The 22,372-nt window shown below is 38.2% G+C and overlaps 1 protein-coding gene across 1 annotated transcript in view; it reads right to left on the bottom strand.

Moving 5' to 3' along the window:
* Window positions 1-22,372, bottom strand: part of RNF19A (ring finger protein 19A, RBR E3 ubiquitin protein ligase) — a 56,765-nt gene that overhangs the window by 20,009 nt on the left and 14,384 nt on the right. Inside the window, exon 3 of the mRNA XM_021529428.2 lies at window positions 331-1,081. Within this exon, the coding sequence (XP_021385103.1) occupies window positions 331-947 (617 nt within the window). The 5' untranslated portion in view covers window positions 948-1,081. The remainder of the gene's footprint in view (window positions 1-330; window positions 1,082-22,372) is intronic.

Genomic DNA, 22,372 nt, shown 5'->3' with positions numbered 1-22,372 from the left:
TTTCTTTTGCTTGCTGTAAATAAATGGCAGGCATCTACCAAGAGAAGCTTCTTGACATTGATGAAATTCCCTCTGTGCAGAAAAAACAAAAACCTACTTGAGAAAGCATTTTCTTTTGGAAGGCTGCTGTAGCTTGGAGTGGTTCTTAGTGCTGTTTTCATTTGTTTTGATTTCTTGTCTTTTTTTTATTAAAGAGAATTCTACCTGCTACCTATTCATACAACAGTAACAACACCCTAAGTAAAGCAAGTGATTTTTCAAAAATCATAATGCTACAAAAATTACATATTTACACTGTGAATTTTTTACAAATATAGGAAAAATACATACCCACAATCTGGAGCTGGGCACCACCTACAATCAGGATCCGCAACCAGCCATCGCCTAAGCATAAACTCTTCATATTTTTCCATCAAGATGTCATCATTTAAAATCAAACGAATATCATGAGGATTAAAGCGTTCTGAGCATTCTGGGCAGCTAATATTAACTCTGCTCTCAGAGATTTCTATCCGCAGATACTGACGCAAGCAATCCACACAAGATCTATGGTGACAAGTCATTATCTCCGGGAACCTGTCCTTGGAGTGCCGCAAAAGGCACAAGGGGCATTCCATGAAGTCTCCACTTGGTTTGCTGCTAGAGGTTGTTCCGTTATCTGAAGAGGTACATGTGGAGAAAATCGAGTTCTTGTCCATACACATTTCTGAATGAATACTTTCAATACTTGCAATTCCATCAACACCTCCATTTAAATCCCTAGACTTGCGTTTCGTGTCTTTTTTTCTCCGAAAAAGTGAGCCCAATGAAATTCTTCTTTTCTTTGGTGCCTTTTTAACTGATGGCAAGCTCACAGAGGAAGCAGAAGACTGGAGGTCCCGATCAGAGCCCATTTGCCGATGTAAACTCATGTCTAGGTCACTCATCAGAAAGGGGTTAAATTTCATATACAATCCTAATCATTTTTAAGGATCAAATAGAGGCGGAGGATACAGGCATATTATTATGTAATCCAGTTTGAGAGTCTTCATGCAGAAAATTCACATGTATCAGCTTCCAGCAAATCCTTCAGAAGAATTCCCTGTATTAGGAAGAGAGATGGAAAAAAAGCAGGATTAGAATCACAATTATCTCTATTGGTTCTGAAAGGTCACAGCACTTTAGTGACCTGTTATTCCTATTACTACCATATTTTCCTCACCATCTGACCCAATACCTCTTACAGTCAGCTTTTTCTAGCCTTTACATCCTTCTTATCTTAACAAGCCTGAAATTTCCTTCTGGTCAAGGACTAACTTTGTTACACTTAATCAGTGCAGAAAACGGCATCTGCACTCCCCTGCTCCCCCGAGGAAAGCAGGGTGTGTGCGCATGTGTTTATGCATGTGTAGAAATTACCAAAACTCAAAGTGACAATTAAGTAAATATGCAAGTTCTTCTATAAAGCTTAGCAACAGGCTTACAGCATTGAAAACTTTTTTGTTTTCTCTACCTTACATTTTCTGCACATGTGATAAGGTCAAGTACAAATCCAATACAGTTAATTAAAGGAAAGATTTCTCAGTGTTTTTTGAACCATTTAGACTGACAGCAGAAATTAAATCACTGTAGCTGAACAACTCAAGATATTCTCAAAATCTGAGGGTTCTCAGAGAAGTATGCATATTTATACCATAAGGCATCTGAATATTTCAGGGAGCAGAGCTGCAGAGTGACAGCCAACACTGCTTGATTATATAGAAGTTGAAGGGCACAGCAAAGACTACAGTTAAGGTGACAACATTTGAATTTTTTATCAGATGTATTTCTATAAGAAAAAAAAAAAGCCCCCAAACCAGATTCCCATCACATACCAAGCTTCAGTTATTACCTATGTATAAGATGACACCAAGGATTTCCTCCTGTTCTCTGCTGCTTAAATGACTGTGCAGTGAGGAGAGAAAGAAAGAACTCTTCCTATTTTCCTCTGACAGAGGAAAAAGCAGATCACCTCCAAGCAAAACCACTAAGTTCTCCCTGAACATGCAACTATTCCCACTTCTCAGAAGCTTGACTGTACAAGAGGAATTTTTTTTAACTTTTGGTGAACTGCATCTGTAGCAGAAGAATGAGAAGGCATTTCTTACATGACACCAGTGTTGCAAATCTATGTGTAAAGCTACTGCCATGTAAAACTACTGCCATCCTTTCCCTCCTCAGTGTCTCCCAACTGACAGCCCAGAATGGTGTAAATGGGTTTCTATGACCTTACCAAATGATAAAATCTGAAACTGGATACTAAAATTAAGTCCAAAGGTAGAAGCAAAGGAATGCAGAGATGAATGCCTCTGTTTGTAAGAGCCAAGCAGTCCGCACAGCCGACAGAGGCCAGCACAAACCCAAACACGTGCTGCAGTCTCCGGAAGGATCGCTGAGCGACTTGGGTCACACTGGGGAAGTTTCAGGGGCCGGCTCAGCAGCAGCGGAAACAGGAATCCCTCTCTGAAGAGGAAAGGCAGAAATAGCCCACAGGGTCTCCATCCAGCAGAGATGGAAACACCCACAGGCTCTCCATCCCAGCAGAGCAGGGCAAGCAGCACAGCCACTGCTGGGCCCTCTTCAGACCACCACAGGCAGCTGCTAAGTCTGTACCAGCAGGCAGCCAAGACATCACCACTCAGTTTTCACTACCACCCAGTATGGTACTACTCCACAAATGTGAAAATGAAAGACAAGAGAAAAAAGGGGAAAAAGCACCAGCCCCACATGAAAACCCCTACCAAAAAAAATGTACATCTCCTGGTTTTGATAAAAAGAGGCCTTACATTCTGAGCCCCTAGAGTTTTTTTAGAATTTAAAAGCTACCATATTTTATTTTTCAAATGCTGAATTATTACTGATTTCTTCTTTCTTCTTTTTTTCTAATAGGAAGATCTTACCACTGTGAACATATTAAAAAAAATAATCTTAGCTTACTCTCAGAGTCTAAAATAAAGGGTGTAAATACTTCAAAAACATAACATACTCTTCCTTCCCTCTTAAGGGAATGTTTTTAGTAAAAAAAAAAAACAAACAAAAAAAAACAACTATCTTGGATGCTTTACCTGCTCTTGTTCCCAAAACAAATTTAATAATTTTGCAGCCACTGTTTCTCATTAAATGAACCAAAACATTCCCTGATCTAAAAAAATAAGAAAAAGGTGAAACTGAAAAAACCTACTCCATAATTTTCACAGAAGATGATGTCCTTCTCTCCAGGATCTTGGTATTATATTATATCATAGACAGACACAACTGATAGACAATGTCTGAAATATACTACAGATACAGTCCATTGCTGACAATTGAATCTGTATGTTCAGAAGTGCAAGAATAACCTTAAAAGCATTTTTATAACTGGATAATTACTAACATTGGTATGTTCACACAGACACTACGAGGGCAGTGGAAAGTGCCAACCTCCTAAATCAGGAGAGTTCATGAACAAAATGAACAGCAAGCAAAGCATTTATTTCAGGCAAAAAGTCTATTGCCGTTTGGGTTTGGTTTTTTTGGGAGGGGTGGGGGGAGGTTGTGTTTTTGTTTGTTTTTAAAAATAAAACAGAAAAAGGTAGGAAGTAAACACAGTAACACAGCCAAGTGTATGACTACAAGCCTTCCCCTCCTCCCTTTCTCTGGAGAGGAAAGAATGTGTTACTACAGCATTTCTGCCAGTTCCAACAGATGTACAAAACAAGAAATAGCAGTTCTGGTGATGAACCAGTTGTACTTTTCTTCTTCTTAAATAAACAAAGATTCTCCCATGGTGTAAAAAAAAGGAAGACCATTATATCCCATAATACTCTCTGCATAACGGAATCTGATAACCAGTCTCTCTAAAACAGCAACTTGCTCTTCTAAGGAAAATAGTTAAACTGTGACAGAATTTTTGAAAAGTTGCTGGTTATTTCAGACAATCATCAATTATGCTCTTTAGACTTAAATGTATAGAACTAGTTTCAAAAGCCAAGATCTTCCTTATATAGTAATTTTGGACTGACATTCTAGTGACGTTCAAAGATGACTTTGCTGAAGTGAAAAGATTCAGCAGATTTATTAGAGGAAAAAATTAATACAAATGTTACAATGATCAGAGCTGCACAAAATCATAAAAGCTTTACTACTGCAATCTGGAGCACTGGCTAGTTCTCATGTTGCCCAACCCAACACAGTATCTGCATGTTTCTGCTGACAAAAAGAAGTAAAAAATACTTGATTTTGTACAGCCAGAGAACACAATGCCCATATTATTCCAGTAACAAGTCCACATGAAGGGGATACCCTGTGTGCAAACTGAAGCTCTGAAATCCAACTACTTGAAATGAACAAGCACACACATACACAAACTATGGTAGTAATAAACAATCTGATTTTGAGGCAACATATGTTGCAAGTTTTGCATTACTCTCACTGACCAGTAAGAACTCTGTCAACACACAAAAGAAACTAATAGGTGCAACAGCAAACTGACAGAAATAACAGAGAGTGCAAATCCTAAAACTTTTAAGTTCACCACCGTTTCCAACATTTCCTCAAAAGCACTTACTGACTACAGAAAAACCATATTTCTGGCTTCCCGCCATGCCCAAAGCCCTACCACAAATCTGAATTCCAGCCATGCTTTGCATTCTGCTCATGCCACAGACTTAGCAGCTGCCACAGCACAAACACACCTTGTCATCTGAGGACGCAAAAAGGACATTTACAGTTTCAACCACCTGAAGCTCAGTATTAAGCTGGTATCTGTTCCTTCTGCAACCCTGCCTAAACTATTTGCTAGGGAAACCTAATAAGCATCCAGTTAAATACCTTAAATAGTTCTTTTTGACCATACTCCTTTCAGTAAATCTATTGGTGACCATATAATAGAGGGGGAGGGAAAGGAATTGGGAAAAATCTTGCCAGGGGAGAAGATTGCAACTGAAGAGATGACTGGGGTGATGAGTATCTTCTAATATGGCTCTCTATGGCACAATCTTTGCTTTTCTCATCAATTTCAAAAGGCTTTGGAAATGCCCTAAGTGCAGCTGAGAATAACTCTGCTGATTTTGCAAGAAAAGAGTGACAAACGCCTACCTCCATAAGCCCAGCTGCTGGGGAAGATTAGCTGCCTCATGCTCCTGACCGTCCTCTAAACACACCAGAGGCACAAGCTCAGCATGCTGCCTACTCTTCCACTACATGCCCAATCTGGGGTACAGGGGCAAAAAGTCTGCCATCAGGACAAACAGATTCACACAAACAGTTTCACACGTTTGCAAAACAAAGGCAGGCTTAAACATCAGTGTAGGAAAGGAGAGGACCCACCATAAACACAGATGTAACTACATCCTCACTACAACATCTTAAATATTCCCTCATCTAATTGGTGCTTAAATAGCAAATCTAGAGTTCTGTTCCAAACAAACTCTCTTCATCTTAGGCATTTGCTCCTCCAACGATTTAACCAAGCACCAACTCTGTTAGCATACTGAAAGCTACTTCCTGATTAAAACTGACTTTTAATAGCTTCCTTTCTGACATCTGCAATTCCCAACATTCATACTCTCTAGCTGCTTTCTGAAATGCAGTGATCCAGCTTAAAGAGAGCTGTAAAAAAACCCCAAACCTTCAGAGACTGAATTTCAACCACCATCACAGATAATTTCTGCCTCCCTCTTCCAATAAGCATCTCCTATCAATCACACAGAATTCTAAAATTTCTAAGCTGTGACATTCTTAGCATACAGGTATCACTAATCATCTAAAAGAGGCATCAAAAACAAATTTTCCTTTTCATTTAATCCATGGTCTAAGAACTATAAATACAGTGGAACAAAATGTAAAACAAAAATACGGAAGAGCTGAAGCTACACAATTAAATACCAACACACAGGATTTTGAAATGGCAAACAAGCACCTGATTTCAATGGCCATTATTTAAGCATCAGCTCATGCCACAGCAGCATTTAAAACTGGGGGAAAAATACAAACACTTTTGCCTGAGAATTTCTAGAAGAGGGTATCCCTACTTGCTTTACACACACTTCAGGTTCAAGTATACATCTGGCATTGCTGAGTTAAAAGAGTGATTAACAGCCTGGAGAAGTTTAACATCTTAGACAAAGTTAAATTTTGACATCTATGTGCTTCTGCAACACTGCCCCATTAAAAACATCTCAGCGTAGTCATGTAAATGCACATGGTGTCAGGGTATGTTAGGACTGTTACTTGGTTTTATTACAGATGATTTAGTACAAGCAGAACCAACACTTCGCAACTTGGAAGAAAACAGATGGAAATTGTGCTGAAACAACAAAAGTTCTGGCAAAACCTTTATATGCACTAAAATGAAAAATAAAATCCTTTAAAAGTAACATAATGCAGCATACTGTGTTAGGCAAATGCATATTGTACAGGTGACATGCTTAACTGCAACAATTAGCAGAATACCTTTATGACTCCTTCAGTATATTTCCCTTCATATTCTAAGATCTAAGAATAGCAACATTTTCCATATAGTGTTTCAAAGACTGTAAAGACACTTCAACTTAATTTGTGTGGCATTTTTTATTGTCTTCTAACTTCGATTTCTAATAAAAGGTGAAATAAAGGGTTGATAGTATTTGGATTAAACTGAACAGTTAATTCTATAAAAGAAAGTTAACAAATTTGTATCAGAAGATTTCTCAAGCTTTTAACACAAACTCAGACATACAGATACTTATTAAAACATTTACAGTGATTTGTTACAGTCTGACATACAGGATGCAAAAAGAGTTGTCAAAGCCTCTTTAATTCATTTAAATCAAACTGAATTGTGTAAAACTACTTTAAATTTATGCCAATGCCAATTTTACTTCATTTTGACTTCTCTCCTTTGAAAAAGGGTACCAATATGGTAATTTACATGTTATGGAAGTTTTACCTTCCTGCAAAAGTGTCTGAAAGATACCTTTTACTTTCTAGCCTGCTTTGTTCTAAGAGCTATGTATGTGAAAGCTTTTCTTATAGCATGAAGAACATTTATTACAAAAGTTACTGGAGTTGCTCCTACTAGTAGTAAATCTTTTCATATTGAAAATCACTTGATCATTTTGTTAATTACATCTCAATTCTTTATGCTTACAATGGAGTATTGATAGTTGCAGAGGCCATTATTCAAATAGAATTCCCAAATCCACAACTAAAGTTTTTCAAAACCTTTAGAAATCTGCCATGTCAAGACTTAAACTTCTCATCTCATCTTTAAATGACAGAAAAACATCTGCAGTGACATAATATAACTTCTTTTATTTTGACATAATATCACTTCTTTAATTTATGTAAATCCAATAGACTGGGACCAGAGTTCCCAGCAAGTACCATACCAAGCATTCACTCACTAATGGCTCAGTGTAGGTGCTGACAAGATCTGGGACATGCCCATATCAGCACCGTAAGCAGAATAGGGTAGGGCTCTTAGCCCTAATTTGAGAGGAAGTCAAACCCTCTGGAATAAGCCAGCTTGGCATGTGTAAACCATTAGACCAGTGCCAAGTGAGAAACAAGAGGGTCTTCCTGGAGCAACAGGAGTTGCTTTAACATATGGAAGTTTCTATAATGCAGTCTGTTTACTTTAGAGAAAGTCTCTCCTGACTTCTTATGGGGAGATTTAGGTTAGATGTTAGGAAGAAATTCTTTACTCAGATCAGGTTGCCCAGAAAAGCTATGGATGCTCCACTCCAGAAAGTGTTCTAGGCCAGGTTGGACAGAATTCTGATCATCTAGGGTGGTATCCCTGCCCATGCAGAGCAGTGGGGGTGGAACAAGATTATCTCTAATGTCCCTTTTAGCCCACATAATTCTATGATTCAATGTTATTAAAACCCCCTGATATTCATGGATACTATTATACAAGAATTAAGAGAAAAGCCTTTGTGAGGCAGAGATTAAATTATCTCTACTGCATTTACTACATACAATTACCTCTACTCTGTTACCATGTCTCAGTTTGTTCTGACTGTGCTTTATTTTTCCTGAAGGTCCTGTGTCAATTATCTGGAAATTCTATTTTCACTTACAGAACAAAGCAATATTGTTTGTAAAACAATGACACAAACAGACTGACTATGAACCCACTTGGGCTCAAGGACTGAGAGAGTCAGACTGAGTGAGCATGAAAACCAAAGGATTGACAGTATTTAAAATACAGAGAAGCTCACAGAACTGTCAAAACAAACTGATATACAATGTTCTGTTTTAAAATTCACAATGGTATGCAGCACATGACAAACCAACCCTGACAGCTAGAAAAATCTTCAACAGCTTATTAAAAAAAAAAAAAAGTTATGCTTCTTCCTTAGAAATTTATGAGCAATACATCCTGTATCATGTGTCCATGACAGCTGCTATTAGGAAAGGAAGTCTCGCAAGCTGCTCAGCTCATTCTGAAAGTCTCTGAACAAATGACTGGCAAAACTGTTCCTCTTGCAGATAATGCCTGTAAAGAAGAGAGTACACCCAAAGTGCCTCCCTCAGTCTGGTGGCAAAATGGAAAGAATTCCTTAAATTCTGAAAACATTAATTTTCTAAACCAGCAGCATTAAATCTGGGTATATTGTGTGCAGTGGTCAACTAAGCTGAGAACTCAGTAGAGAGATGCTTTCTATTTGTGTATCTGCAGGCCTGTGTCTGTTGCAAGTAAGACTATTTGCAATTTTCCCTTATCTAACTCAGCAGAGCAATCTTAGTTCAACCACGCACTCGCCTGCGTGTCAAAAGCTTCTCCTGTGCGCTGTGGTGCCTTCTGCAAACAAATGTACACCGAACTCCGCCAAAAGGAAACCAAAGTCTTGGAAACACTGAAGGGAAAAAAACCACAACAAAACCGAGAAGGAAGCAAAACAAAAATCACCAAAACATTTAACTATTTTAGCCCTTTAATCATTAAAATCCTCACACTAGGATAATGCTTTTCTTGCAAAAGTAACTGGAATGTGTTCTCTTAGTGCAAAGATGGGCATGTATGTTCACTTCTGAATACTGTGGAGAGATTTATTTTTATGTATCTGTATCTATATATAGATATTTAAGTATTGTTCTAAAATATTTTACTAGCTAGTGGTCTGAAAAGTGAAAGCAACACTAAGGGATTTAAAAACTGCACAAGCCGCATCTGCTATGTACCAAAAAAGAGGTTTAATTTAACTGTATTAATACTTTCATTCCTGCAGTTGCTTTTTATTCTACACTATACATTGCAAAATAATCAGAGTAAATACATGCACCAGTGAAATAACAAAATAGAAGTTTTTGGTTCCTGCAATGTCACCATCTCTGCAAGTGGAAAACATTGCAACACTCCTAAATGCTGAGATCATTCCTACAGAAAACTCTTCCAAAATGAAAATAACCAATACCAACAAATCTCCAGAATAAGCAGATTTAATTTCAGGTCTGTAATTTTGCCTGGTCAAACAGTAATGGCTACATACTGAATTCTGACAAGCTTTTGCTTTCAAGCAGGCATACAAGTTTGCCCCACTACAAAAACAAATCAAATAAAGAGTACCAAGAAACAAGGTGGAACAAATATTGTAGTAGAGGGATCTGGAACCATGAACAGGAGTTCCAGGGAGAGTACATAGACAGAATTTGAACGGCATACCAGAGACAGCAGCTTTAGGGGATATATAAGAGGATACAGATTGCGGTTCCTGGCACCTAATGGTTTTTAAATTCAACAAGAGACAGAGTTTCTGCCTTGCGCTGTGGGAAGATCTTACTGACCGTCTGACTGGCAGCATCTTCCAGCTCTGTTTTATCTCTGGCATAATCAACCTCTGTTTTGGAAGCAAGGAAGTAACTGGAACGTGTTCTCTTTGTGCAATGATGGGCATGTTATGTTCACTGTATGTAAGAAAAAATATAGAAAAACAATCCACAAACACCAATATTACCCCACTGCCCCAATCTTGAAATAGCTTTGCCTCCAACTAAGAAATGCTGGAAGCTATTAATGGATTACTTTATTAAATATTTGGTGCTATTTTGCCATTAAAAAACCCCCCATACAGACATACTTTGCAAAAACTTCTAAACTAATTAAAACGGAGTTAGAATTGCTAAAAAGTTTGTAAGACTTTTTAATTCTTCTGTGTTAGGCTTTTCAGGACAGACATCAGGTTAGGCTGACTGACAAGACCTTACCATGGAGGTAAGAACTTGGTCACAGTTTCTGAAAGTCACTTTGACAACTCGCAGTAACTTACTGTGCCAGTATCTCAGCCCTCAAGAACTGAACAGCTGCGCTGCTTTGGTCTCCCTTGATATCTCTTTGCAGAGAATAAATAATTTTGGTAAATATAATTCAGTATAAAACTTTCAGAAAATCTTAGATGACCGAGTGAATAATCCATGCCTATCTATTTTAGCAGTAGCAAGTGAGGGATACAGACAGAAACTATGACAGAGTTTTCTGAACTCTGTTAGGGCTAATGCCATGACTTCTGAAACTGCCCTCAGGTCAGGTACAAAGTTGTATCAGCCTAACCAACAGCTCCTGTTCACTCAAGAGGTGAGATTAGGTCAAAACCTAGCAAAACACATTCAGTTCTCCTGCAGCCTGATCTATTAATTTATTCTGCCAAGTACATTAACTGAAAAATCCTGCATGAATATATTTCAAATCACCAAGTCAGTTTCTTGCAATAATAGTTCTAAATTAACTGCTGCAATATCAAATACAACGCAAGATTTAAAAAAAAAAAAAGAACAACTGAGAGAAAAAGAGACAAAAACAAAGATAGGGAAAGGTCTAGCCAGGGAAACAAAAATACTCCATCCTGCCAGAAACACTGCCTGTAGCTTCCAGACAGGAAACTCACTGCCTCCAGAAAAACCATTGGCGTCAGGAAATGGCAGAAGTGCCACAAAACTTATCTCACAGCTGAACTTAATGTAAAATGAAGGGAGAACTTTAAAAAAGGAAGGCGAAGACAACAGGCTAGCCAGAGATCTTTGCTTATGAATACACTACGTGAAAATGTAAATCTTACTGATTTGTATTTGGAAGAAAGAATTAATGGAAAAGATTATTCTAGTCCAGCTGAAAATAAATAGTCCAGGTTGAAAAGACAGAGCCCATTCAGCGCAAGAGAATGATCTAACAGCATTTACTAGCAGACTCCACTAGCACTGTAAATAGTTTAAACACTACTGTGAGAGCACAAAGCAAGAAAAAGCTGAATGCCAGTCATTTAAAGTACATCTGATGCTTTACCTATGCTGGAGACACAGTACGTGCCAATAGGAGTAGTTATCCTGCCAGCACAATTATCCCACCTACAACACCACCATACTATGCCAGAAGATACACTATGTCAGCACACAGCAGGATTTAGCTATGTTGATGAGAGTTTTTCCAAACATTTTTCACTGACATCGACACAGACTGAAGAGTAAGCAGAGTTTCTCTATGCAAAACAACTGCTGCATAAAATGGGTGGAAACAAACGGGTCATTGCAAACACACTCACTTGTGGCTTTAAAGACTGAATCTTGTGAAACTTTCTTAGGCTTTATTGCCTTAATGGTGTCCAAGTATGAATCAACGCAGGGGAGTTTTGAATGCCCTGCAAGCCACTTCATTGTCAGGTGACACACTGGGTCACAAAGTGCTGACGAGACCCTGGCAGTGCTGCCACGTTCTGGATCGCCAGACAGCTTCACACCAAATTTTAAAATTTAAATACTCAAAGGTTTCCTGCTATGCTTCACACATTTACCAACAGAACACAAAGTCAAAAAAGACCTGCAGAAGAATTAGTGATGTTCCTCTGTCAGCTGAAGATGCTACAGCAGTTCTTAGTGTTCAGTGACACAAATGAGTGTGTGTCAAGATGTAGCTGCACTATTCCTCTTACTCTGTTATTTTTAATTAGTGAATTACACCTCCATTGCCAGGCCTCACAACACAGTATTTCTGAAATACAACTCCCTTGCTCTCATGCTTTTGAGGAGGCGATTGCAAAGCCTTTTCCTTTCCAGTCACGCCCTCACATTCAAACTCACATAGTGTTTCTGCTCCTTCAAAAGCATCATCTCAAACAGCTCTTTCTACATAATTATAGAAGCATCATTAGTTGGGCCCCTTCGTGCAACAGGCTGTGACACATATCTATTTCCAACAATTACAGGCAGAAAATACGAAGCAAGCATAATGCAATTCATAGAAAAGCTACTATGCTTATTTTCTCCATTATTTAGAACAGCTAAATGTTTCCTAATTATAGTCTCCAAACAAACCTGTTTTATTTCAGGTTCTGAGGTAAAACCATGGCTTTGTGTTTTTTAAATAGTAACACTGGTAATATGCCTTCAACTGTACCCTTTTTAGTAGATCTCTAAAAAAACCCAACACCTTAAGTCAGATTTTAAAGCTTCCTAGACCACAGAAATATCAGATTTGGTAAACTGAATTAGTACAGAAGATGCTGCCTCTAACCATGAGTACCTGTTAGCCTAAACCTGAGATCCAGCCCTCAAGTGTTGAGATAATTTCTTCCTTTAAAAAGCAGCACAAACGATTTGCAAACGCAAAAGCTTCTTGTTTATTTTTAAATTCAGCTGCAACCCTACAGCTTGACTCTGAATCCTCTCACAGTGGGATCCACTGCTTCATTCTGCTCTGATGGCCTAAAATATAGCTTTCCTGAGGTGTCTGCAGCCAGATAAATTTTAGATTAAACAAGTACCTTAAACTGAATATAACATACAGGCTTTCATATTTATTTTCAGGTCATAAGTATTTGTTTAATCAGCAATAACAAAAGCCAAATCTCTGTTTATCTTAAATCTAAGATACCAGTTTCTCTGGTGGCTCATAAATTCACAGTGTATTTGAGTCCTTGTTTTCTTTCTACTTGCAAGTTAACCATTAAGAATTTCAAACTGTAGTAGATGATTACTGATTTATTTTCTTTTTGCTTGTCTAAACCTAGTGTTAACATGGGGCAGGGGGAGGGAAATCCTTGAGCAATATATTGAATTTGCTTCTAAAGAATAACATCACTTGAAACACCAGCAAAGAGCTGTTACTCTAATCGCAGTTTAAAGAGCTAAAAGCAATATCCTGCCAGCCAGTAGTGTCAGGCACAAATATTTACAGAATATTCTGGAATGACTGCAATAAGCAAATGGGACAAAATCTACTTTATCAAGTACATTTTCTACCCACAAAGGACACACAGCAAGTAGCAGGCCCCAAGGACGACTCCCAGTGCCACCCCAACCTGTTTCCATTCCAGCATTTCCATCCATTAGTGCAGAGCAGAGCTACTCCAAGTGCGCAAAGCAAAACCTCTCCCCAACTCTGCTGATGTCAGAGCTCTCTCGCCAGCAGACGCTTTAGAAATAGTTACATTAAGTCTCCATTGTGCTGTGCAACTCAGAGCTCGCATTCCTGAATCGGAAAACGAATGCAAAAGGGCAGGAAGAGGGGGAGGACAAATTCAATTTTTCAGCCCGAGATTACAGCTGTAGCTGGCACAGTCTGTCCATGTGGCTGGCTCGCTTTGCAGGCTTCAGGTAAATTCTCTCTGCCCAGCAGAGGCAGGAGGAACAAAGCCAAAGGTTTTGGTGTTTTTTTTTTTTTTTTTTTTTGTTTGTTTGTTTGTTTGTTTGTTTGTTTTTACGGTGACCAGGGCTCACCTTTGCACTAATCCAACACCAGTAACATTCTGACTCTTCACTCAGAAATATAGCATTCACTCTCAGCAAGCTACACAAAAACACAAAGGCAGACTCACAAGTGTGATGGCTCATGTCACAGATCCTCACACTACAGTCTGTAAGCAAAACGACCTTGCAACTATCTTCATGCCTTACTCTCAGCTACTCCATATATTTATAATAAAAGGCTCCTCGCTTCAGTCAGAGCTTCTACCTGACATCCAGCAAGTGCCAGATGAAACAGAAGAACCCTCACTGAACACAGCATTCTAATACAGTTTCATCACATGGACTTCATAAACCTGCATTGAACACTCAAAGATAAGGACACCTAGCTTCCATGGCTCCTAACATCAGTCTGTTAATGAAAATTATCTTAGAGAGAAAACTGAGCATCTGACAGAGACACCAGACAAACCAGAGAAGATGCTGACATTTAAATGAAAACCAAGCACAAAGAGCCTTGAGTTTCATATTCACAAAGGGCCACATCTGTCTCTAGATAACCTGGTGACACTACCAAACAAACATTACTGAGTTAACTGTAGTTTACTATCCTGTTCCAACTCAGTGCACTGTGATCTGGACAAACCTGTATTTGTATTTGCTATCTTACAGAAAGACCAGATCAGTACAAAACACTGGACATGATGCCAGCTGCTCTTTAGAAAATCTGGATATCGCAGCTTTCTTCCCCTCAGCTGTAAGGATTACTACACAGGCGTAACTCCTAAGCTCTAGTCTGAACCCAGATCTCTCTTTTGGACATTGAAACAAATTTTTAAAATGCGGTATGTTTTCTCATGGTGGGTGGGGAGGAAGAAACAGCAAGAATAAACAAACTCTAAAAGTATTTATGATTTCAGAATAGTGTTACCACCAGCTCCATTCTTCAGGCAGCACAGAAGTGCCTACCGCAAACGTGAAACACATCTGTGCAAGCGCTTTTTTTTCCCAGCAAGTCTGCTGTATAATGCAGGGTGAAACTTCAACAGAATGAATAAATATTCTTGATGATTGTTTCATATTCAGTCTGAAATGTACTTCTCTAGCCTTGTTACATTGTAGTGTGTGTGTGGTTTCCTTGCTAAAGCTAGCATGAGACAAAAATGAATCATACACTGTGCCAGTGCCAGAAAAGATAATGAAACAAGCGCAATCACTGTTACTGAGGAACGAAAGTTCCCTACAAAAATGTTGGCTGCATATCTGTTTCCATTGTAGGATTAACTTTTTCAGTGTCTTTACCTGAGAAATAAGGCATATAAAATGTCAAAAGAGTTCTAGTGGTCTACAAGTGAGACATTTAAATCAGATCATTTTAACTTAGGTAAGTTGAAAGAACAGGAGCTTTATGATTTAATAGTTCTTTAGAAGCTTAAAATCTATGAGTGAAAACAGCAAATAAATTATATTCTGCAAAACTGCAGTTTCTTTAACATTTCTGGTATACTGGCTATGTTCAGTGAACAGAGCTTATTCTATTTTCTAAACAATTAGTCAACATTGCACTAAAAAAAAAACTGCAACAGGAAAGTTATTCAGAAATTAATTCTGAAGTTTTTAGCTGTTCCGTCATTCATTTCTTTCATGCTCACATCTTTTAGGATTACGAACAAAAGTACTTGTAACAATTCACTTTCTGTCCTTATTTCTGACCTTTCTGATTTGCAATCCCACTGTTCACCACTCATCCTCAAATAATTCCAGGGACATAAAATTATCAAATACTGTATGAAAGAACATAAATGATTCCTCACACTCTTCAAGCTGTGAGCAACTACGGAAGTACTCTGCTGCAGTTTTAGACGTATTATTAAAGAACCCTCCTCTGAAGAGGAAATCTGTTGTCACCTTCCAGTTATCACAGTGGTACAACTGTGAGAGTCGTGTGATGGAACTTAAGGAAGCTGAAAGGCTAAGGCACATTTAAAAGGATTCAAACATCAGTACAGATAGAGATTATGAATGATAAATGCAAATAAACTAGAAGAACAATCTGCCAGGCCAACTCACATGGCACAACACTATGTCCGAAAAGGGATTGTTACAGTTCACAAGACTTAGGTTATTTACTTATACCAGCAAGCCTTAACCTAAAATAAAATGTATGCTGAGTGCAGGTGTTTTAAATACCTGCTGGTCAGGCTGACTGTTCCTTTCTGGGAAGATAACGGCTACACTAAAACACACCATTTGTTTAAATTTCAGTTTTGATGTAACTGAGGTAGGTTATATCTGTCCACACTTCCCCATTAGAGAAGTTAGAGCACCTTCAGCTCCATTTGCGGTTTTTCAATGGAAAAACAAAGCAATACTAAAACTTCACAGGTTTCCCTGTCTTGGTCCCTCTCCCTTCTCTCCAAATGTCCAGTAACACAGTAGTCTCTGAAGGCACAATCCTAGAAGACTGTTCTGCTGAGACAGAAGGGGAGAGAAGAAAAATGAGAAAAAGAAAGATGAAATGTGTGGAGTGAAAGTCAACCTACCATAGAAAGCAGAATTCTATACAATTCACGTGTAGATGCAGTATTGTTTATTCACTAATCTGACCTCGCCTCAAATTACTGAGAGAAAGGAAAGAGGGGGAGGATGTGACACAAATTGTTCTCAGGACAGTAAGAGAAAACCCCAAGTATATAGAAAATGCCCTTGCCTTATCAGGTACTTACTGGTGTAGAGTAATTGCATAACTGACATCTACGCTTTCCTAAAGTTTGGCCTGATAACAAAGAATGAAGTTAACATAAAAATTTGGATCATGTTTATGTTCCAGCATTTCTGACAACTCTGGTTTCTACTTTGACTTTCTACCTTACTAAAAACACTTTTTCTGATTGTGTCATGTTTGTCTACAGTATCAAGATCCACCAAAAAAACTGAGCTGCCAAGTCTTTCTAGCAACAAGGACAACAAAATCATTGTGTTAAACTACTTGTTCATACAGAACTGTTTCCTATACTGTATTTAATACTAGTACATAAAAGTTCTACACAGCCATGCCATACCTGGCAAAAACAAGTGAAAGCAAATGTCATTACACCACTGCTAATGTGATTATAGAAGACAAAATCTTACCCTCTTTCTGACCTCCAGGAAGTCCTTTCTCCAATAAATAATCTGCTTGTGACACACTGTATTATCAAATACTCTTCAGGTAACAGAGGCACAGAAAGCTACACTAAGAACTATGAGGACATTTAATATTGCACACCTGAGTGCTCAAAAATTAAGGATTCCAGAAAGCAAGCTGTCGATAAAAACTAAATTCAGCATTCCTGCGACCAACCAATTGATGGTGCAGCTGGTGTACTGGAAGGCAGTGCAAATTTTGGTCCAGTTTCAGCACCTATGATGGCTGGCTGTGATATCTGATCCTTGTCACTATTTCCAGGGACATCAGGACATCTCTTCCCCTGTCCACAACAAAGATCCAACTACCAGGACAGGTAGACACAAATTAAGTGGGTCCAGCTGCTTCCCACCCAAGCAGTAAGAAGTATAGCATCATGTAGGTGAGCTGCAGTAAGAGAAGCTGTAAGACCTCTGCTAAATGTCACATAGTGCTCTAGCAGTCATTTCCAGGCCTTGGGGAGACCCTAAAGGCTGTGCCCAGCTTCTGAACTTCCTGTAGAATCACATAGACATACTGATTTTTCTGGAGTGGCCTCATTCCAGCAACAGCTTTTTCTCATTTCCATACTAAATGAGGCTCCATATCTACATGTTGTGTATTTTTTGCTCTCTAACAACATTATACAACACTGAATTCACAAATACCACACAAATCCTTAAGATATTTTTACCAGACTAAAGGCTTCAAAATCATTAGCAAATCAATCTTCAAAGCAGTTCTGTGAAATCTTCACAGAAATTCTGCAATGGAAGATTATTTTCCAAATTTGCAAAATGGGAAACAAACACGAAAGCTAATGCTGTCACCTGAAATGAGATTCTGATATTGTGGGCTGCCAAAGTTCTAAGGTTGTTTTGCACCAATATAGGACTGTATAGGTCCAAAACTTAGACTGGGCACTGACAGCACTGACCAGCTGATTAACACCTGAAAGTCTGAAGATGGGCATATAAGAAAACACCTAACTCTTCTATAAGGGCTTTGCCCAACACTACAAACATTCTACAAATAAGGTGCCACAGACTCCTTCTTCTAGCATTCCCTATCTTAAGTTTATATCCCAGCACACTCCAAATAATGTGGCTGTTGTCAAACGATTTAAACGCCAGTAGTATCTTTCCAGTTGTCAGGGCACAAGAATGTTCTCTTACACAAATTTTCTACAATTTAATAATTTGCAGACACCAAGTGACAAAACTTAGCCAGCATTAACTAGAATTAGTTTCTCTTTGAAAATTCTATCCCAGTGACAGATTTTATTAACACTGGCCAATGGGTTTCTAAAGAGCACAACAAACCTGGAAGAATGCCTTCTCTCAAGGACACTACAGTTTACTACAGGGTGTTTTGAACCAGAGGTTGTGGAATACATCTCAAAGGAAGAACCCTGTGAAATAAACTCATGCTGCTGCAACAGCAGATGCAGGTGGCAGCTGAGAGGGCTGTGCATGACAAAACTTAATTTAAACTTTTCCATCCCTCCTTCCCAGATGTTGGTCAGTAATTAGCAGGAGTTAGGGACTTGTAAAGAATCTCTCCTTTTATAATCTTCTTTTGCAGGTGCTCTAGTTTGAGAGCAAAAACATGAAATAGGGACAGCTGTCATAAAAAGGGAGATTTGGTTTAAAATCAGCTGTTTCAGTCTACATCACCCTCAGTTCCTTCATGCAACCTTTTCTTCCTACTCTTCCTCACTCTTTTTCCTTCTACCTCTTCTGTTGCCTCTACCCATGACGTTTTCCTGTACTTCCTTTGAAGTGAAGGTAGACAGCTCACACTTTGTCTCAAGCCTCTCATCCTGACAGAATCAAGAGCAAAATGAAGCATTCCCCCTTCTCACTTGGGTCTCTCATCATTAACTTGATGCCCAGCAGCTGTGATACAAAATTTAAGTCCCTTACCACTTGCTAAAATGGCTGAAAAAAGTGTGGCTGCATGTGAAATGTTCAGAATTTTGGTGCCACAGCAATCAGTCTTTCAAGAAAATGCTCAGAAACACTTTCTAAAAATTTGCTATTCCTTGCAAGTTTTCACAGAGATAAAATAAAGATGGAGCAAGGCTTCTCTAAGAAAATAAAAGCAAAAGAAAATGGAGAAAAACCAAGCCAACCTCTGATCCAAAACACAGACATTATAACATTCTCAGAGCAGCTGCACTACATTTTTAAACATTAAGAAACCTTTCCTCTGGATTCTCAGAAACAGCATTTGATTTTTTTTTTTTGCTTTAGACCAACTACATTTTGAATGAAATAGAACCAAAAACCTGAATGCCTGGTTTTGTAATGTGAAGTATTAATCTTACTTATATAAGAGACTGTTCTAAGTATTGTATACACAATACTTGGAGCTTCTAACCAACTCCTAAAAAGAGGAATTCTTTGATGATTACTTGATGTAGCAGCCCCAGTCCAAATGAATACCTACCAAGACTATTTCCCTTCCATCATACACTTATCACATGTGTAAGTGCATTTATTTAGTATCTAGTATAAATTCTAAAAACAAAGCATGAAGGGAAAGAAGGCATCACTCATTTTACAGACAAGTGTTTGAAGCAGCCAGATAATGTGACTTGCCAAAGTTTGACAGAGACAATGCACAGAAAAGGTGATGATGGGCAGAGAACATGTCTTACCTCACAGCCAGACTGGGATGTAGCAATGATCAGCCTCCCCTGTCTGAGCTGCTAAGCATTAAGCCACAGTAATTCCACAACTTGTTCTCATTTGCTTGTACTCTGATACATGTACTGCACCAGCCCACTCATCACCATGAGCTGTCCTCAAAAAAATTTAGAAATCCCACCACCATTTGGAACAGAAACAAAGCGTGTTTTTTGAACCTTCATACATAACTCCATCATCTGGCCCGAATATCCAGAGACTGCGTCAGTACAAACAACTGTTTCTCCCTTTTATCTCCTGCTCATTTTACAGTACAATATCCTCCACAGGACTCACATCACTGGAGAAAGACCCTTTACATTTTCCTTTGCCTGGAAAAACACATGGCCTGTAATGGCAGCCTGGAGGTATTTAATGCCATTCAACAGTATACCTTTCTCATCCTTGAAGAAAAGACATATGTATCTAGAAAGAAAGATAAACGCTTGATAAAAAACAGACAAAAACTATTTCAAAGAATTTAATGTACTGACACTGTAAATTATAACAGGAAAATGTTGATACCTTTAGAAGGAAAGGTTATGATAAAATTATTTCAAAAGCTTAAAGGCCTTGGTTTCTCCAAAATGAAGCCATCTTCCCTAACCAAGAAATAAATATGTAAAAGGCCAAGCCAGCTATACTATCACTCAAACTAATCCAGAAAAATAAGTTCTAAAAATATTTCAATAACATACTAATCTAATCCCCAATTTTATTTTAAAAAGGCTATTCAAGCAATTACATAATTTGATTATATTTTGTAATAGAAACTGCAAACTTCCAACTGTCTACTAATTTATAAATTTGCAAATTATAGAATAAACTACATCATGCTAAAAAAAGTCTGTTGGAAGTGCTCAGGCACTTGATTGAAAGAGAGCATAAGTAGCTTTTGTCTAAGACATATTCTTTCAATAGGAAGAGGCCAATCTATATTTTTAAAGGCCAATCTATATTTTACTCAAATATAAATCATATGAGAATGTATTAAAATGTTACAATTTTAATACATTTCAAGCTATCAGTAGACATGAGAAAACACATGCTGTTATTTAGAATAAATCTACATTCCCAACTACTCTCCAGGTTCACCAGAACGTAACAAGTCGCTCCCAATTTTATGAGTTCAGGATCCTGTATGCAGCCTATGTAAGACTCCATTGTGCAAATGACAGGTGCAACAAATTTTCTATTCGTCCCAGGCCCTAAACACAACTTGTCAGAGTGGTTTCAGATTCAAAAAGTACATTTATCTCCCAGCCAGTACGTTCTAGTACCTTCTATACTGCCACCCATCTAAGTATCAAATCTGTCTCATCACTGTGAATACCCAAGAAAATCTACCACAATGAGCCCAACAGCCTAATAAAACACACCTCAAAAAACTGCTCCTTCAAAAATCAGTATTTAATTTGCTACTAATCCAACTGAATATATTATTGTTCTCACACTATAATATGAGGACAGAAGTTCGAACTTATCTTTCTTATATCAGAACTGAATTTCCACCTAGAAAGATGTGAAGCCTTGGAACAGCAGTGTTAGCCAGGGAAGCAAGTGCATGACCAGAGGCTGACAGAGGGAAGTGCTGCACAGATCTCTGCATCATTTACAGCCACACACAGCCACCTCTAATACAGTGCATTACATATTTTCTAGATTTACAAACAAAAAGCTGGAGAATACTTGTTTCTCCTTTTGTCAGTGGTTAGAAAACTAGGAAATGAATCAGGATGAAATAATAAATTTTCAGGAGAAACACCATGAAATTTTTTGATCATAGATAAGATTCATTATTTTTTAAAGTGACGGGAACTTCAACAGACAAATTGATCTAAAAATCATAATTTTAACAGATAGTAGAGTAACTATGGATTGTTCAGAAAAGGAAAACAGATTTGGGTCTTCTTTTTATTTATATTATGTCATATCACAGGTGTCTTTCTGATGCATCATGATCTGCATCCAAGTTCACTGACTGATGGAACACCAGCCAAGATAAGAAAGATGGGAGGGCTGCCAAACAAGCATCAGTGCCAAATTACAGTGAACCCTTCATTTTCTTTCCAGCTTTGCCACACAAGAGGCTTTATTTCCAACAACTCTGGGCCTCCATCTTATACATACGTTGTTGATAATGCATTTACGTTTCACTAGGACTTCCTACAATGAATTGTGAGAAGTAACATACGATGACACCAGCAAGCTCTGAAATCACTTTCCCATGCAAATCCAAAATCCTGTCATCCCTGAACACCATCTCTTCTGGTCTGTTCCATCTGTTATTTAAGAGTGAAAAATAACCATGTCAAGAAAAAGAAAGGAAAAAAAAAAAAAAATAGAAGCTAGCTATTCAAGAGAAATCCTTCTCACGAAAAATTAAAATGGTAGTCAATAGCCAGATTATTTTGATTCATGATGTCACATGACATTTTAAGACAGCTGTCTAACTGCAGATACAAAAGAACAACAGAACCAGCCTATAAACCCAACTAGAGACCACGCTAATCACTTGAATTTCAACTCTGCACCAGAATATTCTTCCTGCCCCACAGCCCTCCCAGTCAAAACTAATCCATGGGGAAGAAAATTAACAAAACTGAATCCTGAGCAGGCACAGTTTTTGTCTCAATAATAAATTTTATGGCAAATTGACAGCACATTTTTTTCTCATTTGTGAAGCATTATTAAAGGTGGGATAGAATCACCCTGGAGCATGCTGGATGTCTTTCAGCTGACACTGATTTAATCCCAGGCTGCCAAGTTTTCACCGGCCACCCAGAGGGATCAGAAATGAACTTGTCTCTCCAAACCAACATATAATTCATGTCCTTACCTACTCTGGGATGAGGAAGCA

This window comes from Lonchura striata, chromosome 1 (assembly GCF_046129695.1).
Source record: "Lonchura striata isolate bLonStr1 chromosome 1, bLonStr1.mat, whole genome shotgun sequence".
NCBI classification, from domain to species: domain Eukaryota; kingdom Metazoa; phylum Chordata; class Aves; order Passeriformes; family Estrildidae; genus Lonchura; species Lonchura striata.
Note: the sequence above shows the minus strand (reverse complement) of the source record. Positions and strands in the feature narration are given on the sequence as shown.